The sequence below is a fragment of the Alternaria alternata genome, assembly GCF_001642055.1.
Source record: "Alternaria alternata strain SRC1lrK2f unplaced genomic scaffold CC77scaffold_4, whole genome shotgun sequence".
Lineage (NCBI taxonomy): Eukaryota > Fungi > Ascomycota > Dothideomycetes > Pleosporales > Pleosporaceae > Alternaria > Alternaria alternata.
In genome coordinates this window covers 641298-661124 of record NW_017306193.1, presented here as the reverse complement: position 1 = coordinate 661124, position 19827 = coordinate 641298, and the positions used below count along the sequence as shown (strand labels likewise).

General features: G+C 50.7%; 8 protein-coding genes across 8 annotated transcripts; 3 read left to right on the top strand and 5 right to left on the bottom strand.

Moving 5' to 3' along the window:
- Positions 1 to 259: 259 nt before the first annotated feature.
- On the top strand, positions 260 to 1917 carry CC77DRAFT_1091990 (hypothetical protein; the record flags this gene model as incomplete). Its single annotated transcript, XM_018529610.1, has 1 exon — positions 260 to 1917. Exon 1 carries the CDS (start codon positions 274 to 276, stop codon positions 1915 to 1917), a length of 1644 nt encoding a protein of 547 aa, XP_018389235.1. The 5' UTR covers positions 260 to 273.
- Positions 1918 to 2071: 154 nt separating this feature from the next.
- On the bottom strand, positions 2072 to 2910 carry CC77DRAFT_1058310 (snare-like protein; the record flags this gene model as incomplete). Its single annotated transcript, XM_018528118.1, has 5 exons — positions 2072 to 2107; positions 2161 to 2540; positions 2590 to 2659; positions 2736 to 2831; positions 2890 to 2910. 5 exons carry the CDS (start codon positions 2908 to 2910, stop codon positions 2072 to 2074), a joined length of 603 nt encoding a protein of 200 aa, XP_018389234.1.
- Positions 2911 to 3157: 247 nt separating this feature from the next.
- CC77DRAFT_956588 (Sec63-domain-containing protein) lies at positions 3158 to 9393 on the top strand. The gene is made up of 2 exons (XM_018535513.1): positions 3158 to 3635; positions 3686 to 9393. Exons 1-2 carry the CDS (start codon positions 3260 to 3262, stop codon positions 9283 to 9285), a joined length of 5976 nt encoding a protein of 1991 aa, XP_018389233.1. The 5' UTR covers positions 3158 to 3259; the 3' UTR covers positions 9286 to 9393.
- CC77DRAFT_627992 (hypothetical protein) lies at positions 9333 to 10237 on the bottom strand. Its single transcript, XM_018532519.1, has 2 exons — positions 9904 to 10237; positions 9333 to 9842 (listed from the first exon to the last, which is right to left on the bottom strand). Exons 1-2 carry the CDS (start codon positions 10020 to 10022, stop codon positions 9380 to 9382), a joined length of 582 nt encoding a protein of 193 aa, XP_018389232.1. The 5' UTR covers positions 10023 to 10237; the 3' UTR covers positions 9333 to 9379.
- Positions 10238 to 10461: 224 nt separating this feature from the next.
- CC77DRAFT_627963 (hypothetical protein) lies at positions 10462 to 11927 on the bottom strand. The gene has a single exon (XM_018532518.1). It carries the CDS (start codon positions 11602 to 11604, stop codon positions 10558 to 10560), a length of 1047 nt encoding a protein of 348 aa, XP_018389231.1. The 5' UTR covers positions 11605 to 11927; the 3' UTR covers positions 10462 to 10557.
- Positions 11927 to 13464, bottom strand: CC77DRAFT_1084199 (S-adenosyl-L-methionine-dependent methyltransferase; the record flags this gene model as incomplete). The annotated part of the gene is made up of 4 exons (XM_018529396.1): positions 11927 to 12465; positions 12687 to 13142; positions 13195 to 13378; positions 13433 to 13464. The coding sequence occupies 4 exons, from the start codon at positions 13462 to 13464 to the stop codon at positions 12250 to 12252; spliced, it is 888 nt and encodes a 295-aa protein (XP_018389230.1). The 3' UTR covers positions 11927 to 12249.
- Positions 13465 to 15630: 2166 nt separating this feature from the next.
- CC77DRAFT_1038297 (hypothetical protein) lies at positions 15631 to 17815 on the top strand. Its single transcript, XM_018527103.1, has 5 exons — positions 15631 to 16206; positions 16262 to 16359; positions 16422 to 16639; positions 16720 to 16956; positions 17019 to 17815. Exons 1-5 carry the CDS (start codon positions 15962 to 15964, stop codon positions 17628 to 17630), a joined length of 1410 nt encoding a protein of 469 aa, XP_018389229.1. The 5' UTR covers positions 15631 to 15961; the 3' UTR covers positions 17631 to 17815.
- A 16-nt stretch (positions 17816 to 17831) lies between these two features.
- On the bottom strand, positions 17832 to 19481 carry CC77DRAFT_1017441 (Mn2+ homeostasis protein Per1). The gene is made up of 4 exons (XM_018524403.1): positions 19083 to 19481; positions 18975 to 19017; positions 18141 to 18912; positions 17832 to 18083 (listed from the first exon to the last, which is right to left on the bottom strand). The coding sequence occupies exons 1-4, from the start codon at positions 19194 to 19196 to the stop codon at positions 18029 to 18031; spliced, it is 984 nt and encodes a 327-aa protein (XP_018389228.1). The 5' UTR covers positions 19197 to 19481; the 3' UTR covers positions 17832 to 18028.
- Positions 19482 to 19827: the final 346 nt, after the last annotated feature.

The following is a 19827-nucleotide window of genomic DNA, read 5'->3' as shown; positions in this document are numbered from 1 at the left end:
TTCTCCGCGCAGAATTCTCACAACCTGAATATTTGTATATCCTGACTCTCATTGTGCTTGTTGCACCCTTTGGCTACTCGCAATAGTGCACACTGTGTATACTCCCTTCAGCCACCAAGGAGCTCTCCTTCTATTCTTATCAAGAGTATTCTTTGGCTTCTATCAAAGGAATGAACAGCATTCCAGACAAATCACCTAAGAGCATGACGTCAGTGAAAGTGAATGTAACTTATGTCTCGAACAAACGCCATTGTAGGAGGGAGCTGGTAACCCATGGACCTTGCACCTGACCCGAGCGCTCCAGTTCCCATTTTCTTAGACAAAAACCATACGAAGCCCCGAAAGAGATACATTCAACTCTATACCATTCTCAACTCTTGGTACCAGCTTTTCACTGCCAACCTCAACTTTTTACTACTGAGTCACCTTTCAAAAATCAAGCCTACGTCTGTCTCGGACGTGCGATCGAAGCTGATGGGGGCACTGTCACAAAAGATCGAGCCCAAGGCCTCCGCGCTCTTCTTATCATACGAACTCACAATCTACAAATTCTGGCGCCAGACTGTCCTCGGCGTTACCGAACTAGATGATGACGACCTCCTCCTTCCCACCGCTTTCGAACACATGGACTTCGAAGAGTGGCGTGCGAAACAGCGCGTCGTGCTTCGTGGGCCTCCAGGTTCGGAAGACAAGTTGCCAGAAACAGCGTTTGCAGGATTTGTACTGGCGGAGCGTTGCAGACACCCAATACACCCTGGTGATCCCCGTTTAGAAAACGAACACATACAGGAGAACGAATCAAATGAAGAAGGTGAAGAGCGAGACAAGATCACTTGGTGTTCTATGTGCATTTTGCAAATTCACCTTAAGCTTCTAGGAAAGTTATGGGATAAGTGGATGGAGTCTGGCGGTCCTTGGCGTATCATACCTCCAGGTGGTACTGGCGAGGACCTTCAGGTTAGAAAACGTGCATACTACAAGCGGAAGACCGATTTTGTCAATGACGTTGACAACTTGGACGACATAGCGTTCTCGGAAGCCTCATGGGAGGCCGCACATCCCACTGTGGACGTTGAAGCTGCACGCTCGTATAGCGCCAGGGCAGCTATGGAGGTGTACGCAAAGAGCGTCCAGTTTCCCGGACGCTTAGCGGAAGTCGATGAGATCGTTCCCAGAACACCAACTCGAAAGGGTAAAAAGAAGCGCCTGTCTTACTCACCAGACACACCAGAGGATACTAGACATCGCTCAAGTGGTCTTTATGCTCGGAGACACCCCAATTACGACCCCGAGTCCCCACATCGCTGTCCTGAAGACAATGGATGGGCTGAGACCTCGTTCAACAACGACTGGGAGTACAATGTACGGCAATGCCGCCTTTTGTTGTGCGACAAAGATCCGATCGAAAAGAACGTCACCTACTGCGAGCTCACCGACGAGAACTCTAAAGATGTCCTCATCAAGGGTATCGAAGAATGGTTCAGCATGATGCAGGAGGATTGGAAGGCGCCCTGGATTAACACATTGCTTACTACAACCGATTTGTTTGTCGTTTGGAGAAGCTCACCTGACAGTGAGGGGTCTGATACTGATTTCGACAGCTGGGACAGGCTCGAGACGCTCGTGGGCACTAATCTGGAGGCCCATGCGCGACGAATCGGCGACCTTACAGATGCTGATATCGAGCCAATCCAAGGAGAAAACTTGGAAGACTTTTTCGACCAGGACTCTGTCGCATCTGACTCGAGCTCCGAAACGGATGACGAAGCACACGAATTCTCAGATCCTATGGATCTAGCAAGGAATGAAAATGATGAAGTCATTAACGTCGTTGGGCAACAACACCAACCTGACCACGCGACACCGACAGCCACCGGGATGGGGAGTTGTCAGCCTGACAAAGTAAGTGAGCGCTAGGTATAGGCGCAACTAGCATATATGTGTACCCTAGAATACGGAATGTATTGTTCGTATAGAGTGCAAACGGTATGCAGGATTACTTGTCTCGACTATGAAGTCCCGTTGTGAACGCCCCAATAAGATCAAGAAGCCAGCAAAGCGACTCCAGCATTTACATGACGATGCAGCACGAGTTCTGCTTTTTGGCCTGGAAAGGGTGTTAGCGTCCAATCGCGTAACCTTGACGTATTCCCGACATACCTGTGTGTAGAACATCTTACTCTGGGCACTCAAGCCGTCACTCTTCTGAACCAGGGTATCAATCTTCTCTCCACGCTCCAGCACACTCTCGATAGTCTTGTGCAACACAATCTTGGTCTCGTCCAACTCCTTCTGAATCTTCATGATACTGTCTGCCTGTTGTGGGTCCTGGTACTTTTGTACGTAGTCTTTGAGCTCGGGGAAAGACATTTGCGGGCTGTCCTTTGTGGCGGAGGCGTAGGCGGATTTGGGGTATTTGGAAACGAATTCATCGAGGACTTTGGAGAGAAGCTGATGGGCGACAAGCTTGGGGTATTCGAAATCGGTGATTATGATGCCGCAAACGCCTTCTGAGCGGCTGTAGGCGTGGAAGATGTAGTCTGACGGTGCTGTTAGACAAGGAGCGCGCAAGAGTGCCATGTGTCGTACCTTTCTCTTCCACATCCTGTCTTTGTCCTGGTCTTGTTCGTTCGGCGACTTGGCCTGCAAAGAACGACATCTACGCGTCCCATCAGCTTGACTGTCTTTCCCACGCTGCCATGGTCCTAGGCCATCTGCTGGGCCTTGTCACGTACGAACTCGCTGATGCTTGCTCGTGTGAAGCGGCCGTAGGAGCTGAGCTCGCGCTCACATGTCAGCTCGACGCTGGGTTTCGTCTCATTCTTCCAGACCTACATACATTGTTAGCGGCTCGAGGCGATTTCTCCAAGGCGGTGAGGAGACACTTACACCAATGTAGACGACCTTCATGTTAGCGGCTTTTTGTGTGAAGTTGTAGGTAAAGGTGCGGGTACAGATAGACGACAAAAGAGAGTGTAGCAGAAGTGGGCCCTGCGGCTATCTGGTCTCGAAAGAGGCGCCTGCGACAGGCCCGTGATAGCGCATCATGCGTCGGTCCCGCCAGCAAGGCGCGGCGCTCCTGATTATGTCATGGCGCTAATGCGCGGGGGCGGGGCAAGTCCAGCCGAATGGAGCCCAGTCATCCATCATCGATTCTGCCCAGCCTGCCAAAGAGGCAAACCACGCTCCCCATTGTGACAGGCGGTCAAACGCGTAGACTCCCATCACGTTGACGACAACACCCAGGCAGGCCGCAATCATGTCGCCCGCAGTCGAGGATGCTCATGCCCAATGGCTCCAACAGCTCGATGCTATGCGCAAAGCCATTGCCGAACTCAATCTTCCTGCCGATGCTGAAAAGGTGCCAGCGTACGGAGACGACCTTGAATTCGATGATGACGATTTCTCTGGAACTGCCAGCGGTGAAGATATCTGGGATATCATCAGCGATGAGTACGAGGAAGAGTACAGCAGTGACCATCTGGACCAATTTCTGGACGGACAAGTTACAGCAGAAGCTTATAGCCAGCAATGGCTGGCAGAAAAATGTTCCGAAGTATCCCGAAGCAGTTCTGGCTTGGATTCAGGAGCCTTGAAGGAGCAGATATCAGCAATCTTGTCGAGTGATAGCAATGGTAACGCATCATACCAACCATCAACATACCTAGTATACTGACTATAATAGACGAAGAACTGCAGATGATGCTCGCCGATATTGTGGGCTACGGAGAGCTGGACCTGGTGGCGGATCTAATCTCACATCGAAAAGACATAATGCGATCCCTGCATGAACCTACTCCAGCTCAGGGCAACGGTGTCATGGGCCGTTTACAGACTCGAGCCGAACGTGAAGAAGCGTTGCGCCGAGCAGACTGGGAGCACAAGACAGCTGCATTGGCGCCTGCTATGGACCGAACGGGACCGCAATATCCTCACGTGTACCGGACTCACGAAGCTGGCAACAAGCTCTCAGCTTATGGCAAGAAGTACGCGCTACCTCCAGACACTGTGCACCGCGATAACAACCTCTACGAAGAATACGAGATTCCTGCAGTAGCTGTAGGCACTGTTGGCGTAGGCCGAAAGCTGCTGGAGATCCAGGAACTGGATGGCCTTTGCCAGCGCACCTTCAAAGGCTACAAGACACTTAACCGGATGCAGAGTCTTGTGTATCCAGTTGCATACAAGACCAGTGAGAACATGCTGATTTGCGCACCTACTGGTGCTGGTAAAACAGACGCTGCCATGCTTACAATTCTCAACACCGTGGCCAAGAACGTTGTGCCGAACCCGATTGACGAGCCGGACGCCACCGACTTCACTGTAATGACGGAAGACTTCAAAATCATCTACGTCGCGCCGATGAAGGCGCTCGCTGCCGAGGTTACTGAGAAGCTTGGAAAGCGTCTGGCGTGGTTGGGTATCAAGGCTCGCGAACTTACTGGTGATATGCATCTTACCAAGGCTGAGATCTTGGATACACAAATTATAGTCACTACACCAGAGAAGTGGGATGTTGTCACAAGAAAAAGTACCGGAGACACCGAGTTGGTACAGAAAGTACGACTGCTCATCATCGATGAGGTCCACATGTTGCACGACGAGCGTGGTGCAGTTCTGGAGAGTCTGGTAGCACGTACCCAACGACAAGTCGAGAGTACTCAATCACTGATCCGCATTGTTGGTCTCTCTGCCACACTTCCCAACTACGTCGACGTAGCCGACTTTTTGCGGGTGAACAAAATGGCTGGCCTGTTTTACTTTGACGCTTCGTTCCGCCCTGTTCCTCTTGAGCAACATTTCATCGGCGCAAAGGGCAAGCCGGGTTCTGCAAAGTCACGTGAAAATGTGGAAAAGGTCGCGTTTGACAAGGTTGTTGAGATGCTCAAGCTGGGTCACCAGATAATGGTATTCGTACATTCGAGAAAAGATACGGTCAAGACTGCTAGGCGTTTGTACGACATGGCTATGGAGGAGCAGTGTACCGACCTGTTCGACCCGCAAGACCATCCTCGGTACGAGAACGCTGTGCGCGACATGAAACAGTCAAAAGGTCGAGAGCTACGTGAACTGCTTGGTAAAGGCATGGGTACTCACCACGCCGGTATGCCTCGTTCTGACAGAAATATGATCGAGCGTCTCTTTGCTGAGGGTGTGCTGAAGGTGCTCTGTTGTACAGCGACGCTTGCGTGGGGTGTCAACTTACCCGCTGCAGCAGTCCTCATCAAGGGCACTCAAGTCTATAACGCCCAGGAAGGCAAATTCACCGACCTTGGTATTCTGGATGTTCTGCAGATTTTCGGTCGTGCTGGTCGACCTCAGTTTCAGGATACTGGTATTGGCTTCATTTGTACGACACACGACAGGCTTGATCACTACATGCGCGCTGTGACCGAACAACAGCCTATTGAGTCAAGGTTTTCCGCCAAACTGATAGACAATCTCAATGCTGAGATCTCTTTGGGTACAGTAACCACAGTGTCTGAAGCTGTAACATGGCTTGGTTACTCGTATCTGTTCGTACGGATGCAGAAGAGCCCGCTAATGTATGGTATCGAATGGTCAGAGATCCGCGATGACCCACAGCTCGTAGGACGACGCCGCAAGCTTATCATCGACGCTGCGCGAATTCTCCAGAGAAGCCAGATGATAATCTTCAACGAGACCACCGAAGATCTTCGAGCGAAAGACGTCGGGCGCATCGCCAGTCAGTATTACGTTCAGCAGTCTAGTATAGAGATTTTCAACACCATGATGCGGCCTCGTAGCACGGACGCGGATGCCTTGGCTATGGTCAGTATGAGCGGCGAATTCGACCAGGTGCAATCGCGTGAATCCGAAGAGAAGGAACTTTCAGCACTTAAAGAAGAAGGACATGTCATCACAGAAGTCAAGGATGGATATGCTACATCGCACGGAAAGACAAACTATCTCCTCCAGGCTCATATTTCACGAGCTCGACTAGAAGACTTCACACTAACCTCGGACACAAATTACATAACCCAGAATGCTGCACGTATTGCGCGTGCGCTTTTTATGATCGCGCTTAATCGGCGTTGGGGTTACCAATGCCGGGTACTTCTTAGCCTTTGTCAGTCTATCGAACATCGATGCTGGTCTTTTCAGCATCCGCTGCATCAGTATGACCTTCCACAACCGGTTCTGCGCGCGCTCGACCATAAATACCCGTCAATACAGACTTTGCGCGATATGGACGCGATGGAGATAGGAGATATGGTGCATAATAAGAAGATGGGCGGCGTGATCGCCAAGCTTATGAACAACTTCCCGACTCTGAGCATCGAATCTGAGATCGCCCCGCTCAACAGGGATGTGCTACGGATACAACTATTCCTTACACCCGATTTCATTTGGAATGATCGGCATCATGGTACTTCCGAGTCGTTCTGGATTTGGGTAGAGAACTCCGAGACATCTGAGATCTACCACCACGAGTTCTTCATCCTCTCACGAAGGAAGCTGTACGATGACCACGAACTCAACTTCACGATCCCTCTATCCGATCCTCTGCCTACGCAAGTATACGTTCGCGTCTTGTCTGATAGGTGGCTGGGCGCAGAGACGGTTCATCCCATATCTTTCCAGCATCTCATCAGACCTGATACCGAAAGCGTTTACACGGATCTGCTCAATCTCCAGCCTCTGCCAATCGCTGCGTTGAAAAATCCCTTGTTGGAAGAAGTTTACGGACAGCGCTTCCAGTACTTCAACCCTATGCAATCGCAAATTTTCCACTGCCTATATCACACACCCGCCAATGTTCTGCTTGGATCGCCGACTGGTAGTGGAAAGACTGTTGCCGCTGAGCTTGCAATGTGGTGGGCGTTCCGCGAAAAGCCAGGCTCAAAGGTTGTATACATTGCACCCATGAAGGCACTTGTCCGCGAACGAGTGCAAGATTGGGGCAAGCGACTTGCCGGGCCAATGGGTCTCAAGCTTGTGGAATTGACTGGTGACAACACACCAGACACACGTACTATCCGCGATGCCGATATCATCATCACGACCCCTGAGAAGTGGGACGGTATCAGTCGTAGTTGGCAGACTCGTGGTTATGTTCGTCAAGTCAGTCTGGTTATCATTGACGAGATTCATCTCCTGGGTGGAGATCGTGGTCCAATTCTGGAGATCATCGTCTCCCGTATGAACTACATCGCATCGCAAAAGAAAGATGGCTCTATCCGCCTGTTGGGCATGTCGACAGCTTGCGCCAACGCATCAGATCTTGGAAATTGGCTGGGTGTCAAAGAGGGCTTGTTCAATTTCCGGCATTCTGTTCGCCCGGTGCCCTTAGAAATCTTCATCGACGGCTTCCCCCAACAGCGGGGCTTTTGTCCGCTTATGCAGTCGATGAACAGACCTACTTTCCTTGCGATCAAAGCGCACTCACCAGAAAAGCCAGTTATTGTTTTCGTAGCTTCGCGTCGCCAGACTCGTCTGACAGCTCGTGATCTCATCAACTTCTGCGGTATGGAAGACAACCCGAGGCGCTTCTTGCACATGTCTGAAGACGACCTGGCCGTTAATCTCGACAGAGTCAAAGACGACTCACTGCGAGAGGCGCTGAGCTTTGGTATTGGTCTGCATCACGCTGGTCTTGTCGAGACTGATCGATCCCTGTCAGAAGAGCTCTTTGCGAACAACAAGATCCAGATCCTCGTCGCGACCAGTACACTTGCTTGGGGTGTGAATTTACCTGCCCATCTTGTTGTTGTCAAAGGCACGCAGTTCTTCGACGCCAAAACCGAAGGATACAAAGATATGGATCTGACAGACGTGCTGCAAATGTTGGGTCGTGCTGGCCGTCCTCAGTTCGACGATTCGGGTATCGCCCGCATCTTCACGCAAGATGCAAAGAAGGAGTTCTACAAGCACTTCCTGCATACTGGATTTCCCGTCGAGTCGTCACTACACAAAGTGCTTGATAACCATTTGGGTGCCGAGATTTCTGCTGGTACCATTGCCACAAAGCAAGACGCGTTGGACTATCTGACTTGGACATTTTTCTTCCGTCGTCTACATAAGAATCCATCCTTCTATGGACTCGAAATTTCGGCTGAAGAGCACAACACAATAGCCGCGCAATCCTTGGCCAACGACTATATGATAGAGCTAGTCGAGACTTCTCTCAGTGAACTAGACGAGTCGTCTTGCGCGGTTGTGGAGCCAACAGGCGAAGTAGACCCAACTCCACTCGGCAAGATCATGAGTTACTACTATCTCAGCCACAAGACAATCCGCTACCTTGTAAAGAACGTCAAGCGTGACGCAACCTTCTCGGATGCTTTGTCGTGGATTTCACACGCGACTGAATATGACGAGCTACCTGTCCGCCATAACGAGGACCTCATTAATGCTGAGCTGTCGAAAGCTCTCCCAATTCCTGCGGACGATTTTGGTCTACCCATGTGGGATCCGCACGTCAAGTCGTTCTTGCTCCTGCAAGCCCACTTCTCGCGCATCGACTTGCCAATCTCAGATTATGTCGGTGATTTGAATAGTGTCTTGGATCAGAGCATTCGTATCGTACAGGCATCGATCGATGTACTCACTGAACTCGGCTACCTCTCTTCGTGTGAGACGATGATCTCGATCCTCCAGGCTATCAAGTCTGCTCGCTGGCCGACCGATGGGCCACTATCGATTTTTGCAGGTGTGGAAGTCGACAAGGAGAAGAAACGTCTCGAACATCCCAAAGCTAGTCCAAAGACCCTGATTGAGACAACCACTGCATCTTCCGCAGTGCTTGAACGGGCAGCCAAGTTCGCTGGTGTCCCACACACTGGCATCAAGAGGTTCATGGAGCCCGTGTCTCGATTACCTGTCTTGAAGCTCGATCTAGGCAACGTCAATGCACTCGGTCTGGACTTCAAGATCTCACGCCAGAACCCAGCTAGAATGCAACAAGGCGGCATACGTATCTTTGCGCCGCGCTACCCTAAGCCGCAGACTGAGGGCTTCTTCGCCATCATCTCGTACTCCAGTACTGACGAGATCATCGCTTTGAAACGTGTCAATTGGCCTGATCCTAACAGGAATAGCGGACATGGACGAGGTGGACGCAGCGCAAATACATCTGGAGGTGCACACTCCAGATTGCAGGCTTCTACCAAGGTCTCGCTGCCGCCGGAAGCACAGGGTAAGAAGGTGGATATTAGCGTGCTGAGTGACTCGTACCTGGGTATGAAGTGGAAGATTGAGGGGGTTGAAGTGCCTGAAGCACCTTTAGTTGATGCTTACGGGAAGGGCAAGGAAAAGGCTTAGTGACGCGGATGCAGTAACCTGCTTTCCACATCACATACGCGTGACGCCAGAGGAATGCATAACATCAATGCGTGTATGTAGTTCAATGTACAACTTACAACAGCAAGTACTGTATAACCTCATCGTCCTCTATCCTCAATCTCTCCAAATCGCTTTTGTAATCAAGAACATCAACATGGTTGTCCCCCAGCAGTCTTGAACCTTCTTTATATGCCCTCTCGTACAGATGCTTCGCGTCCCCTCTTGTCCCAGCCTTCTCCATTACAAACCCCAATGTCCACACACTTTCTACCGTCTCTTGCTGCGTTCTTCCTAGAACCCTCTCTCTCATCTTCAATGTCTGTCTCGCTAATGTCTCCGCTTCCCGTATGGAGCAAGATGTGCCTTCACACGCTAGTATATATGCAAGCTCACTGGTAATTTGCAACGACTCTTTGCTTTCCTCTGGAAACAGCCGTCTGTAGCCATCAAGCGCACGTCGGAGGTACGCTTCCGCTTCCTTGTGCTTTTCCTGAGCGACTAACGCTCTCGCAACCCCAACAAGAGATTTATACACCCTTTTGTTGCCGTGTGAGTGTGTCCTTTCCTTATACGCGAGCGCCTCTTGGAGGTACGTACCAGCTTCTGCGGAGCGGTTGTCGATATGCAGGCTTAGGCCGATAAGTTCGAGAGCGTTGCACCATTCTACGTCGTGAACAGTGGGAGGTGTGTTGCGATGGTGGAAGGCTGCGTTCCATGCGTCGTAGGCGTCCGAGTGGTCATCTGCTCTTAGGGCTCAGAAGGCAAGTTCGTTGCAGCAGCTCTGAACATCAAAGCCGAGAGCTTCGAGTGCAGATGTTACATAGTTGGCGGCCATAGTGTCTTGTGATTATGGTGCAAGCACAATACCACGGCGATGAAGGAGCCCGTGAGAAGGGCATGCAATGACTTTTCAAGAACGAAGCAAGTCATGGAGATGAACGTGCACGCGTGAAGATAGTAGATTACTGTCATTGATGATGCATGAGTGTCGCCTCGATCACTCGTATACGTGCTATGAAGTCTGTTACTTCTCTTCACCTTCGCGCCGCGAATCGGCATCTGCCAACCATTGTTTGGTATCCGCTTATATCCTTTGCCTCTATCTTTATCGAACGCCGTTCTTCACGTCTGCGCAGCGTGTCTTCCCTCGTTTGTATTTGTACGCTTTGTGCTCATCGCTTCATGGTATGCGGCGCACTGCGTGTGGTAGTCATGTGGTAGTAAATGTATATCGAACCGCTGTGAATCAGCTCAGTCATCGCCAAAGACGATAAAGCTCGCCTCTTCCTCGATCTCGAAGTAAATTCCATCACCATCACCATATTCGTCACCATATTCAGAGCTCTCTTCGTCAGAATCAAGATCCTCCCAGTCACTATCTCCGTCGTCATCTTCGATCTCATTGATTGAGTCAAGAGCCAGTTGTGACTCCTCGTCTTTGGAAATGTGACTCTCGTCGACTGACTCTTCTGTTTCACCAACATGATATACCTTAACCTGGGAGTAGTCTTCCGAATCTTCCGAGATCTGATCCTCGTCCTGTTCCTCCAGTGCCACAACTGTATATTTCCCAGGCTCGTATCGAGGAGATCGCCGGTGAAAGTAAGGGTTTGGTCGTCCAGGCGCGAAATCGGTATCTTGAGCAAAGACTACTGTCGCTTGCTTTTTAGTGCGCGGTAGCTTTTCCAAGCACCCAGTTGTTTCTGACCAGTACAGCTCCACCGCCTTCGCTGCGGTTTGCGTCTCTTCGTGTCTTGCCTCTGGGTGCTGCATGGACCATACAGCCTCTTCTTCAGCCATGGCCTCCAGTCTCGACAGCTCCTTGAGTGTGCTAATCTTCCCCTTGCACCAGGCGCTATAGACTGTGTCTTGGTGCTCAGAACTGGTGAGTGTACAAGAGGGCGCGTGACCACCAGCACTTTTGAGAGCTTCAGTCAGAACGTTCATGTATCTGACATGCAACTCAATAGTACAGACGGGACATCGTGGTTGTGGCTGATGCGCTGCTACGGGGTGCATTGCATGCTGACATACCGATGCAACTGGCGAATCGAATGAAGACGATGTTACTTCGGAACGACTATCTGAGATGTGACCAGTGATATCATCGAATATGTCCGAGAAGTATCCTGAGTCTTGTCGTTTCAGCCACTGGTGGAAGTCTTCGTATTCGTGTGCTGAAGGAATGTAGCCTTGCTCAACTGGTCTAACGTTGGTGTGCAAGCACTGCCATCGCTTGTATTGCTTCAGCTCCTTGGGCGGCATGATGACGCTTGCCGGTATCTTTGTGCAACTCATGGTAGCGGTGGGTTTTGTGTCTGCTTGTGTGGTGCAGGGCTTGGGTTGCAGTGATTATGTCACGGAGGGCGTAAATCGCAATGTAGAACTGGACGTGCCCGAGGTCTCGTCCGGTAGATGAAGGACGTGGCCGGCGAACAAAGTCACGCGTGTGCGACAACCACGGTTGAGCGGTTCGTTTGCGGAGAATGTGATCACTGGTACCGGAAAAACTCCTGGAAGCGCGGATGTGCCTTCAAAGAGCTTCTATTCGGCCACTGCTGCGGGCACTGTCGTGATGGTTGTGCACGCGCTGTAAACGGCGGGTATGCGAAGAGTGTTTCGGATCGCGCAGACGCCCTTTGTCACAGATCAAGACTTGTGAAGGCGACGGTCGCTACGTTTCCGCGTCAAACGTCTTTCTTGGACGTTTGCCCTTCTCGCCAGTAGAATTTTATTCGTGTAGAAATATTCGGAGTCCCGGTATCGCGTTCAAACGCGGTGACGGGTGCTGACGGCTTCGCCCAACTTGGCAATCTTAGGGAGATTTGAGTACCAGAAAAAAGCCATGATTTTCGGGCAGATATAATCCATTCCTATCGCGGCTGGTGTTTGTGTGAATATTGGGAGGGTGTCGCCGCCGTTGATTTGGGCCGGCGTCGGATGCTAATGTGGGGGAGGCGGCGTCCCTGGAGCAGGCGGGGCAGACGCGTCTGCTATAAATGAGGCGGGTGCGAGGGTCTTCTGTCGGGCTTCACTGTCGATCGCGAGTGGTATCGCGTCTTCAGTGTGGGTAGGGGTGTAGGTCCGTTTAGGTGTGAAAGGGTCAAAGAGCTTTCGTGGGCTGGGCTTCGATGGTGCGGGCAGTCCTGCGTCATGACCCTGACTCATTTAGGGGACGCTGTGGCTGTGCCATGATTTCAGCCACTCATCTTACTTCACACATCTCAGCCGACTCTTCACAAAGCAAACAAAAAACAAAATAAGGTTTCACGTAATACCGGTTTGCGAAACTGCCACCATGACGCCCATTTTCCAACACTGTCCCGGAACTAGCTGAACGGCCTCGCTGCTCTGGCAATGAAACACTGCACCTGGCATACCTCTTCGCTCGGCAGCTCAATCTTGAGATTTTCCTGTAAAATCTCAAATTTGAAATCGCCCAGCCCAGCCTTTTCCATGTGCTTTTTCATGTCGCCCTCTTTGTATTGCGGGGGTTTGACTTGGCCTGACTGCTGAACAGCTTCGCTGCTCAAATGGCTATACAGATCCTGGATGAACAACACCCCACCAGGCTTCAACCGCCCACCCAAAAGTCGAACAGCATCTTCCGCAGATGGAAAGTGGTGCAGAGCTGACCCGACTGTGATGAGATCAAAATTCTGATATTCTTCATCAGCCAAAAGAGCGGGTTCAGGTGGCTCCGACAACAAGTTTCCGACAATGGCTGCAACCTTTTCGCGGCCAGGACCGAACTCGTTCATACTATTTCTGTACCTCTCAATCATGGCAGAAGACGCATCGACTGCATGGATTGAAGACACGTACGGCCCGAAGATCTGATCACATAGTCAACAGAGGAACCCTCACTTGCACTCCAGTTTCACACACGTTGCTGAGAAATCCAGGTCCACATGCGTAATCTAGCATCCGAACTTCCCTGCCCACCTCTATGCTACCGGGAAGTTTAGCCCAGTCGATGCCGGCGAAGAGAACTCTATCGCGTATCATCTGGGCGAGCTTCTGGCGATTGGCCTTGTTGATCGGGCGCTCTTCGAACCAGTCTGATACTTGTCTATCACACTGTTAGCTCTACAGCACTGCAGCTTCTTCGAATAGTACTACTCACCCTATATCGGGTTCCTGTAGCAGGGAAGTCATTGTGTTCAGAGATGCTCTATCATACAGTACTACATTAATATGCGAATCGCTACATGACCGTGAAGCACATTTTATACAGAATCTTTCGAGAACACTTGTTGATGAGTACCTAATTGATGTCCCTCGAATTTGTATAAGTCTCCGTCTTCACGGTTGTCGGCGACTTTTCATAACCATGTTCGGATACATGAGGGCTTCACTGGATCAACACAGGAATTGTCCGGTTGAGAGGGCAGAACATCAGAATCAAGTGAACTTAGGGGCTAACTCAACGTAGAGACATGCTGTGCGCACTGAATTGTGTGACAGAGAGAGCGTTCCTGGCGCTTGCTCACGATCGGATCGTAAGCTCTCACAGAGTGCATCAACATCAACCAGCGCGCATCGGGAGATTCCTTCCATACTAACTCGAACAGACACTATCGGCCCTCACCATGTCAACCCTTCAGTCTTCTTTCAACGTCATCTTTCAACGTCATCTGCTTTGGTTGCAGGATCCTTTCTGAGCCCCCGGGTTGTTGCATTGGTGTCCGTCAAGCCGCGCAGTTCCTTCGTAGCACTGCATACAACAGAGAACCAAACAGGTACACTCAGCTTATCCACTACTCTACAGCGTATCACAGCATTGACATAGCCATCGTCCATACATATATGTAAATAAGCTAGAAGTCTACGTTGGCTCAACACATTTAGTTTTATTCTATTACATCTTATCGTAAATCCCAGAGTCGAATATTTGTCGACTTCGGTTTGGGGTTCTCTGCATAGAGCGGAATGCATCGTATTTGCTTTTGGTGCGCAAATGCTGTCGTACATTGCCGATGCCTAGGCAATCTCTTCGTTAACAGGATCAGCACCGTTTGGACCCCAATTCTAGGTATTGTGCGCTTACCGGTAAGCTGCGGACCATTAATGAGCCACTACGCCTTGTGGAACCTAAATCTGCAAAGATGAGCTCAGCTCGAGACACGGTTCGAGCGCGAACTTTGCAGTCGCTGGAACGCTGCTTATCCATGTCTATGAATCCAAGCCAGTCACAGGATGATCTTGCGAGTTGACAAGTGAGGCGACTCGCAATGGTTATATTGGGAAAGGCTGTAGCGAGGTACATAGCTTGAGCACGCTGTCCTCTCCCCGTTGCTACTCAAGTGTGACTCCAGATTCTGGGGTCAAAGTTGCGGGGTTGTCGGAAGCCTCCCGCGCTTCGCTACATCCTCAAAGGAAGATCACTACTCGACCCCACCACACCGTATATCAACGAGCGAGCAGGGCTTATCTTCTCCAGCTGATATGCGCTCGGCATCTCCGGGCTAAGAGAAAGTGCATGCAGTAGTACTGGGCTCGGCGAATCACCAACCTAATATTAGTTCAGCTCTCAGCCCTGGCCTAAGGCCACATGCAGCTGAGCTTCCAGGAAAAGCCACAATACTGTACTTCTGATGGGAATACCATAATATTGCGCTGGACACCTAAAGGTTGGCTGTATCATACGATGAAGTTGTGTCGCGCGACCATTATCGGGCAATCGCATATTCCTTCCAGTCCTTAGGCCATGATGCGCTCACGGTAGATCTTCAGCTGTCGAAATGCATAGCATACTGGGTTTCTTGCCTACTATGTATGCAGCTGATCGAAGTATAGCTACCTAGTACGCAACGGATGACAGCGCCGTCGCCCAACATCATCCGGTTACAGCGATGCTGACAGAACGCCTTATGAATTCCGATTGGTTCTCTTCATGGCTACATATTAACTGCTGTGCTTACTATGGTGCAGGAAGCAGGCATTAGCGTAAATGCAGATGATCCATAGTCCAGAAGTATACGGGCGCACTCAGGCGTGCACGCTACCCTGTCCCTACCCTTCAAAGTTCGTTTCCCACATTCTTTTGAGGCGCAGCCGCATTGGGCCTATACCAGGCTCAAGGACTTGGATCCCTCCGTTCAGATTCCGACCCACCCTTCACACCTAGACTCTTCCATTGAACAAGATGGATCACCATGACCAACACCACGACGATATGAGCAGTCCTCGGAGTTACACCGATAGTCAATGGAGCCCTCCTCCACCAGGATTCCGAGAGCTCGATCAGATATATGCAGCGGATGGTTCACCTCATACCTACTCTAACCCGAACTCTCCACCAGCAGTATCCCCACCTCTACCGTATGAACATGAGTATCATCAACATCCCCAACCACAAAACTATGAAACCTATCAACAGGGGTATGTCGCTTTCGCTTTATCAACAGATTCATCGCACAAAACCAAGCCGTCTCTTTACCTAGCCTCGTAATCTGACCCTTCAACAGTTACTCAACGGAGAAAGAGACACCATACGGCACAGTTGCTCCGATCGGCAAACCTACTCCGGATTTTGAGGGTCCTGAAGTGTAAGTACCCCTGCTTGAACTGTTTATGATACATGTACTGATCTCTCACACCAACATCTAGAGTCCCAGGCCAGTTCAGTCATTACCCTCATGGGGGTCGACCAATGTCACCCTCATCACATGGAGGCACCACCCTTACCTCTCCCCACATTCGGCCATATGGATTCAAGGAACATGTCGACCCATACGACAATCATGAAGCTGCTCCTCCGCCCGTGCCACCGAAAGATGATCGGAAATGCGGCATGAAGAAGCGGACGTTCTTTATTCTCATCGGCGTTATTGTCATTGCGATTATTGCTCTCGCTTTAGGACTCGGTCTGGGATTAGGATTAAACAAGGACGACTCGTAAGTTTCCAATACACGTATCCTATCTCATACACAAGGCGCCTAAACTATACAGAGATGAGGGCACAGTTCATCCCTTCTGTCGCGAGAATCCTGAGTCATGTATTGGTGGCTCTCTCAATTCCGAGTACCTGTCGAAAAAGGGCGTCTTCAGTAAGTTGTTGCTCACCATACAAATTTGAACAAACGCTGATTTGATACCTACCGCGTCGCAGATGGTACAGGTATCGCTCTAGCTGGAGAGTCTTGGAACAAAGGCCAACGACGAATCTTCACGCTTTACTTCCAGCACCATACAGGCGACATCAGATTTATGCAGTATACCACGGACAGAAAGTGGATTGGTGGAGGCAAAGCCCAGACCGTTGCTGGTGATGCAAAAGACGCATCACCTATATCCGCAGTCGCTTTTGCCCTTAATGAGACCCAATATGTGAGTATCATCGAGCAGTCTTGTCGCGCGCCAGAACTGGCCAGCTCCCCACTCTCGAGCAACATCCTAACTTTGAATAGTTCCACATCTTCTACATCGATAAGAACAACACTGTCAAGCAACTGATCCAGTCCAACACAAGCGACATCTGGCAGCCAGGACCACTCAGCGACCTCAACCTCAAAGCCTTCGACTCACCGACTACTGGCTTGCAAGCTTGCTACAAGGGAAACTTCTACGGTGATAACGACTATACGAAGTTTCCCACAGCTTCAGGTCTCAATAATACAGAGCAATTCGAGGGACAAACAGGCATGGTAAGTTTCAGAAGTAAAAGCTATCCTCGAAGCATACACTGACCGCATTACCATCGCTACAGAACATCTGGTTCGCTACCGATGACTCCACCTTCCTTCAGTACGCCTGGTACAGCGGCCAAGACGACACATGGGCGAAAATCGAACCATGGTCCGGGTTCAACGGACATGCCGGCGTAGGCTGCTACAGTTGGGGTGCAGGCACCACATCGTACGCCATGCTGAACAACAAGGACAACGATGTGGAGTTTTGGTGGAAAGACACCAACCAATCCGCTCCATCCACGCCGACACACCCCATCAACTCCTGGCAAAACGCCAGCATGGGCGCCATCAAGGATGTGTACCCCATCACGTCTCTTGGCTACACAACGTACTTTTACGCGCAGATGGCGGATCGAAGTATCAAGGGGTTCAACATCACGTACAATGCTGAAAACACAACGTACATCGAAGACGAAACATTCACGGTTACTGATATATCAAACTCCGTGGTAGGACTTGGCGGCACGCATCTCACTGTTACAGCATTTGCTGAGAAGCGTGGAGAGGAAACGTTGTGGGACAGTCTTTATGTCTTCTTTCAGACGGCGGGTGATGATATCACGGCATTTACGAGGGGCCTGAATGGGGGTGAGTGGACAAAGGGGTCTTTGAGTATTCCAGATGAATGAGCATGGGGTGTGGCGACGGACTTGATGATCTGCTTACGGTCGTTTGCCATTTGTGTTTTTTTACTCGCATCCTATTGAGGATTGGTGTCAGGCGTCTGGGACGTGATACCTTTCATACAAACACAGTAGTCCAATCTGGTAGTTTGAATGTATTGCTCGGTTTATGGCATCATCCTATAGTACTTGACACGTCTCTATGATATCGTGTTATGCGAATGCACAAAATCATAGACGTTATCCAACTCAGCGTCTGAGAACGGTACTAGTTCTTGTCCTTCCAAGCACCAGCACCAGCACCATAACCAGCAGTGGGCAGTTTTCCTGGAGACGAAAATGGTAAGCGATGGAGCCGTACACAACGGGCAGATGGTGGTCTCTTCGGAGAGCGATTGCGTCGTTCAGTCCTTGAGCCGCGTACCTGCAATGTCTTCCTGAGCGTCTCTGACGAGGAAGCTTGGGGAATCGTTAGCACTAGTTACCTACAGAATACGACATGATCATTCAACTTACTTGTACCACAAAACAGTCGGCAGAACTGTGCCCAGATGCCACAGGCTATGTGCATCAATCATACCCTTCCAAGGCGGGAAATCCAACAACTCTAGACTCATAGCCAAGATGATCCAGGCAACACACAGACCAGGCCAGACAGCCCATGTCCTCCCAATCTTCTGGTACTGGACGTAACTGAAGCCACTCCAGAGCAAGTTGGCTACGACGCCAACGGCAACATTGGCAGCCATATTGTACGTATAATCCCAAGACCAGAGCGAGAGGTACAGGACGTGAAGCGTATACAAGGTGATACAAAGCCCCGTCCAGAGCCTCAGCAAGCTCTGTTTCCTTGGCTCCTTCCTGTCCAGTCTGAACACCCTAATGGGCGCGTAATACAGCCCATATAGGACATTCGCGCCAGCCGCGAAGTAATCCAGCTTCTCCGTAAGCCCAAAGTCCCTGGTGTGGAAGATCATGCTGAACGTCCAGCTCGCCAGACCCACGTATCCAAACCACAGGTAGTATTTCCGCAGCGGATACGAGGCGGGAATCTTATCGCGGAGCTGCGACATGCCCCAATCGTGCGCAAGGTAGTTGAAGAGGGAGAAGATGACGCTGAATGGCTCTTGCATGCCCATGAAGCGGTAGAAAGGCCATTTGCCGTGGAATTGGTAGATGGGCTGCATGTATGGAGGGTCGCGGGCGAGGCGTTGGGCAGTTACAATGTGTTGGCATGTGTAATCGCATTCCGAGGGACAGTCCCAGAGAAGGAGTCGGCGGTGGAAGGCTGCGCGAGTTGTCAGTACTAGGCATGAGACTGGGAATTCGGAACAAATCTGGGTAGCATACGTATCGACGTGCCATCTGGGCCGCAGTTGGCTTCTTTACAGACCTGTGGACATGTTGTTAGTCACACATGCTCTTCTGGTCGAGAAACCGACTCCCATCTACACGTACCTGTACACAGTCCTTGAAATCAGGCAATCTGTCGCCCAAAGACGCCTGCGCTGTTCCACCCAGCAGAAGCAGAACAGCGAGGGTGTGCCATGCTGTAGCTATCCGGAACTTCATCATTCACCAGTGTGAGGCAATTGCGGCTGCCATGCAATTGTGTCTTCAGTCTCCTCCAAAAGTTCCCAAGTCGCGTGTCGCAGAGCGATGGATCGACAGGGTCTTGGCGGGCCGGTAACTCCGTCGTTTCCCCTGGCCTAAGGGCAAGTCCGCTGGGAAGTCGATTGACAACAGCAACAACAAATCTCACGGCATGGACAACTCTGTGTCCCTTGATTTCGTCTATTGGGTTTCTAGAGGCTCTTGCATCGTTCTTCAGTGCTCAAGATAGCTAACGAATGGGTCGATTCTGTGGGGAGAACCCACAGTGCAGACGGCATTCGGCAACCTTTCGGCAACCCACCATGGCATTTTTGTCCTCAACACCGTCAATATTAATAATGTAAATTTCAAAATATCCATAATCAAATCACCAGGGCGTATAGCTCAGTGGTAGAGCGCCTGCTTTGCATCTTAATTGGGCAAAATTGCAGGAGGTCTGGATTTCGATCATCCATCCGTCCACAGCTGAGTAACGAGTCTTCGGGCTCGCCCATCTTTTTTTGTCAATTCATGCCCCACAGACAAATGATCTTGGAAGCCTTGCTTGCGTATGCTGTACCTCTCATGCTTTCAAGTATGTTCGTCTCTT

What these genes read in the sequence shown, in the direction of transcription:
- CC77DRAFT_1038297 (XM_018527103.1), top strand. Translation starts at nt 15,962, where the DNA reads ATGTCACCCTCATCACATGGAGGCACCACCCTTACCTCTCCCCACATT. An exon ending in GTCGAAAAAGGGCGTCTTCA is followed by an intron (nt 16,360 to 16,421) that starts GTAAGTTGTTGC and finishes ACCGCGTCGCAG; the next exon opens with ATGGTACAGGTATCGCTCTA. An exon ending in CCCTTAATGAGACCCAATAT is followed by an intron (nt 16,640 to 16,719) that starts GTGAGTATCATC and finishes AACTTTGAATAG; the next exon opens with TTCCACATCTTCTACATCGA.
- CC77DRAFT_627992 (XM_018532519.1), bottom strand. Translation starts at nt 10,022, where the DNA reads ATGGAACGCAGCCTTCCACCATCGCAACACACCTCCCACTGTTCACGA. An exon ending in CAACCGCTCCGCAGAAGCTG is followed by an intron (nt 9,843 to 9,903) that starts GTACGTACCTCC and finishes CGGCAACAAAAG; the next exon opens with GGTGTATAAATCTCTTGTTG.
- CC77DRAFT_627963 (XM_018532518.1), bottom strand. Translation starts at nt 11,604, where the DNA reads ATGAGTTGCACAAAGATACCGGCAAGCGTCATCATGCCGCCCAAGGAG.
- CC77DRAFT_956588 (XM_018535513.1), top strand. Translation starts at nt 3,260, where the DNA reads ATGTCGCCCGCAGTCGAGGATGCTCATGCCCAATGGCTCCAACAGCTC. An exon ending in CTTGTCGAGTGATAGCAATG is followed by an intron (nt 3,636 to 3,685) that starts GTAACGCATCAT and finishes TGACTATAATAG; the next exon opens with ACGAAGAACTGCAGATGATG.
- CC77DRAFT_1017441 (XM_018524403.1), bottom strand. Translation starts at nt 19,196, where the DNA reads ATGAAGTTCCGGATAGCTACAGCATGGCACACCCTCGCTGTTCTGCTT. An exon ending in CCCAGATGGCACGTCGATAC is followed by an intron (nt 18,913 to 18,974) that starts GTATGCTACCCA and finishes CAACTCGCGCAG; the next exon opens with CCTTCCACCGCCGACTCCTT. An exon ending in CCGACTGTTTTGTGGTACAA is followed by an intron (nt 18,084 to 18,140) that starts GTAAGTTGAATG and finishes CGATTCCCCAAG; the next exon opens with CTTCCTCGTCAGAGACGCTC.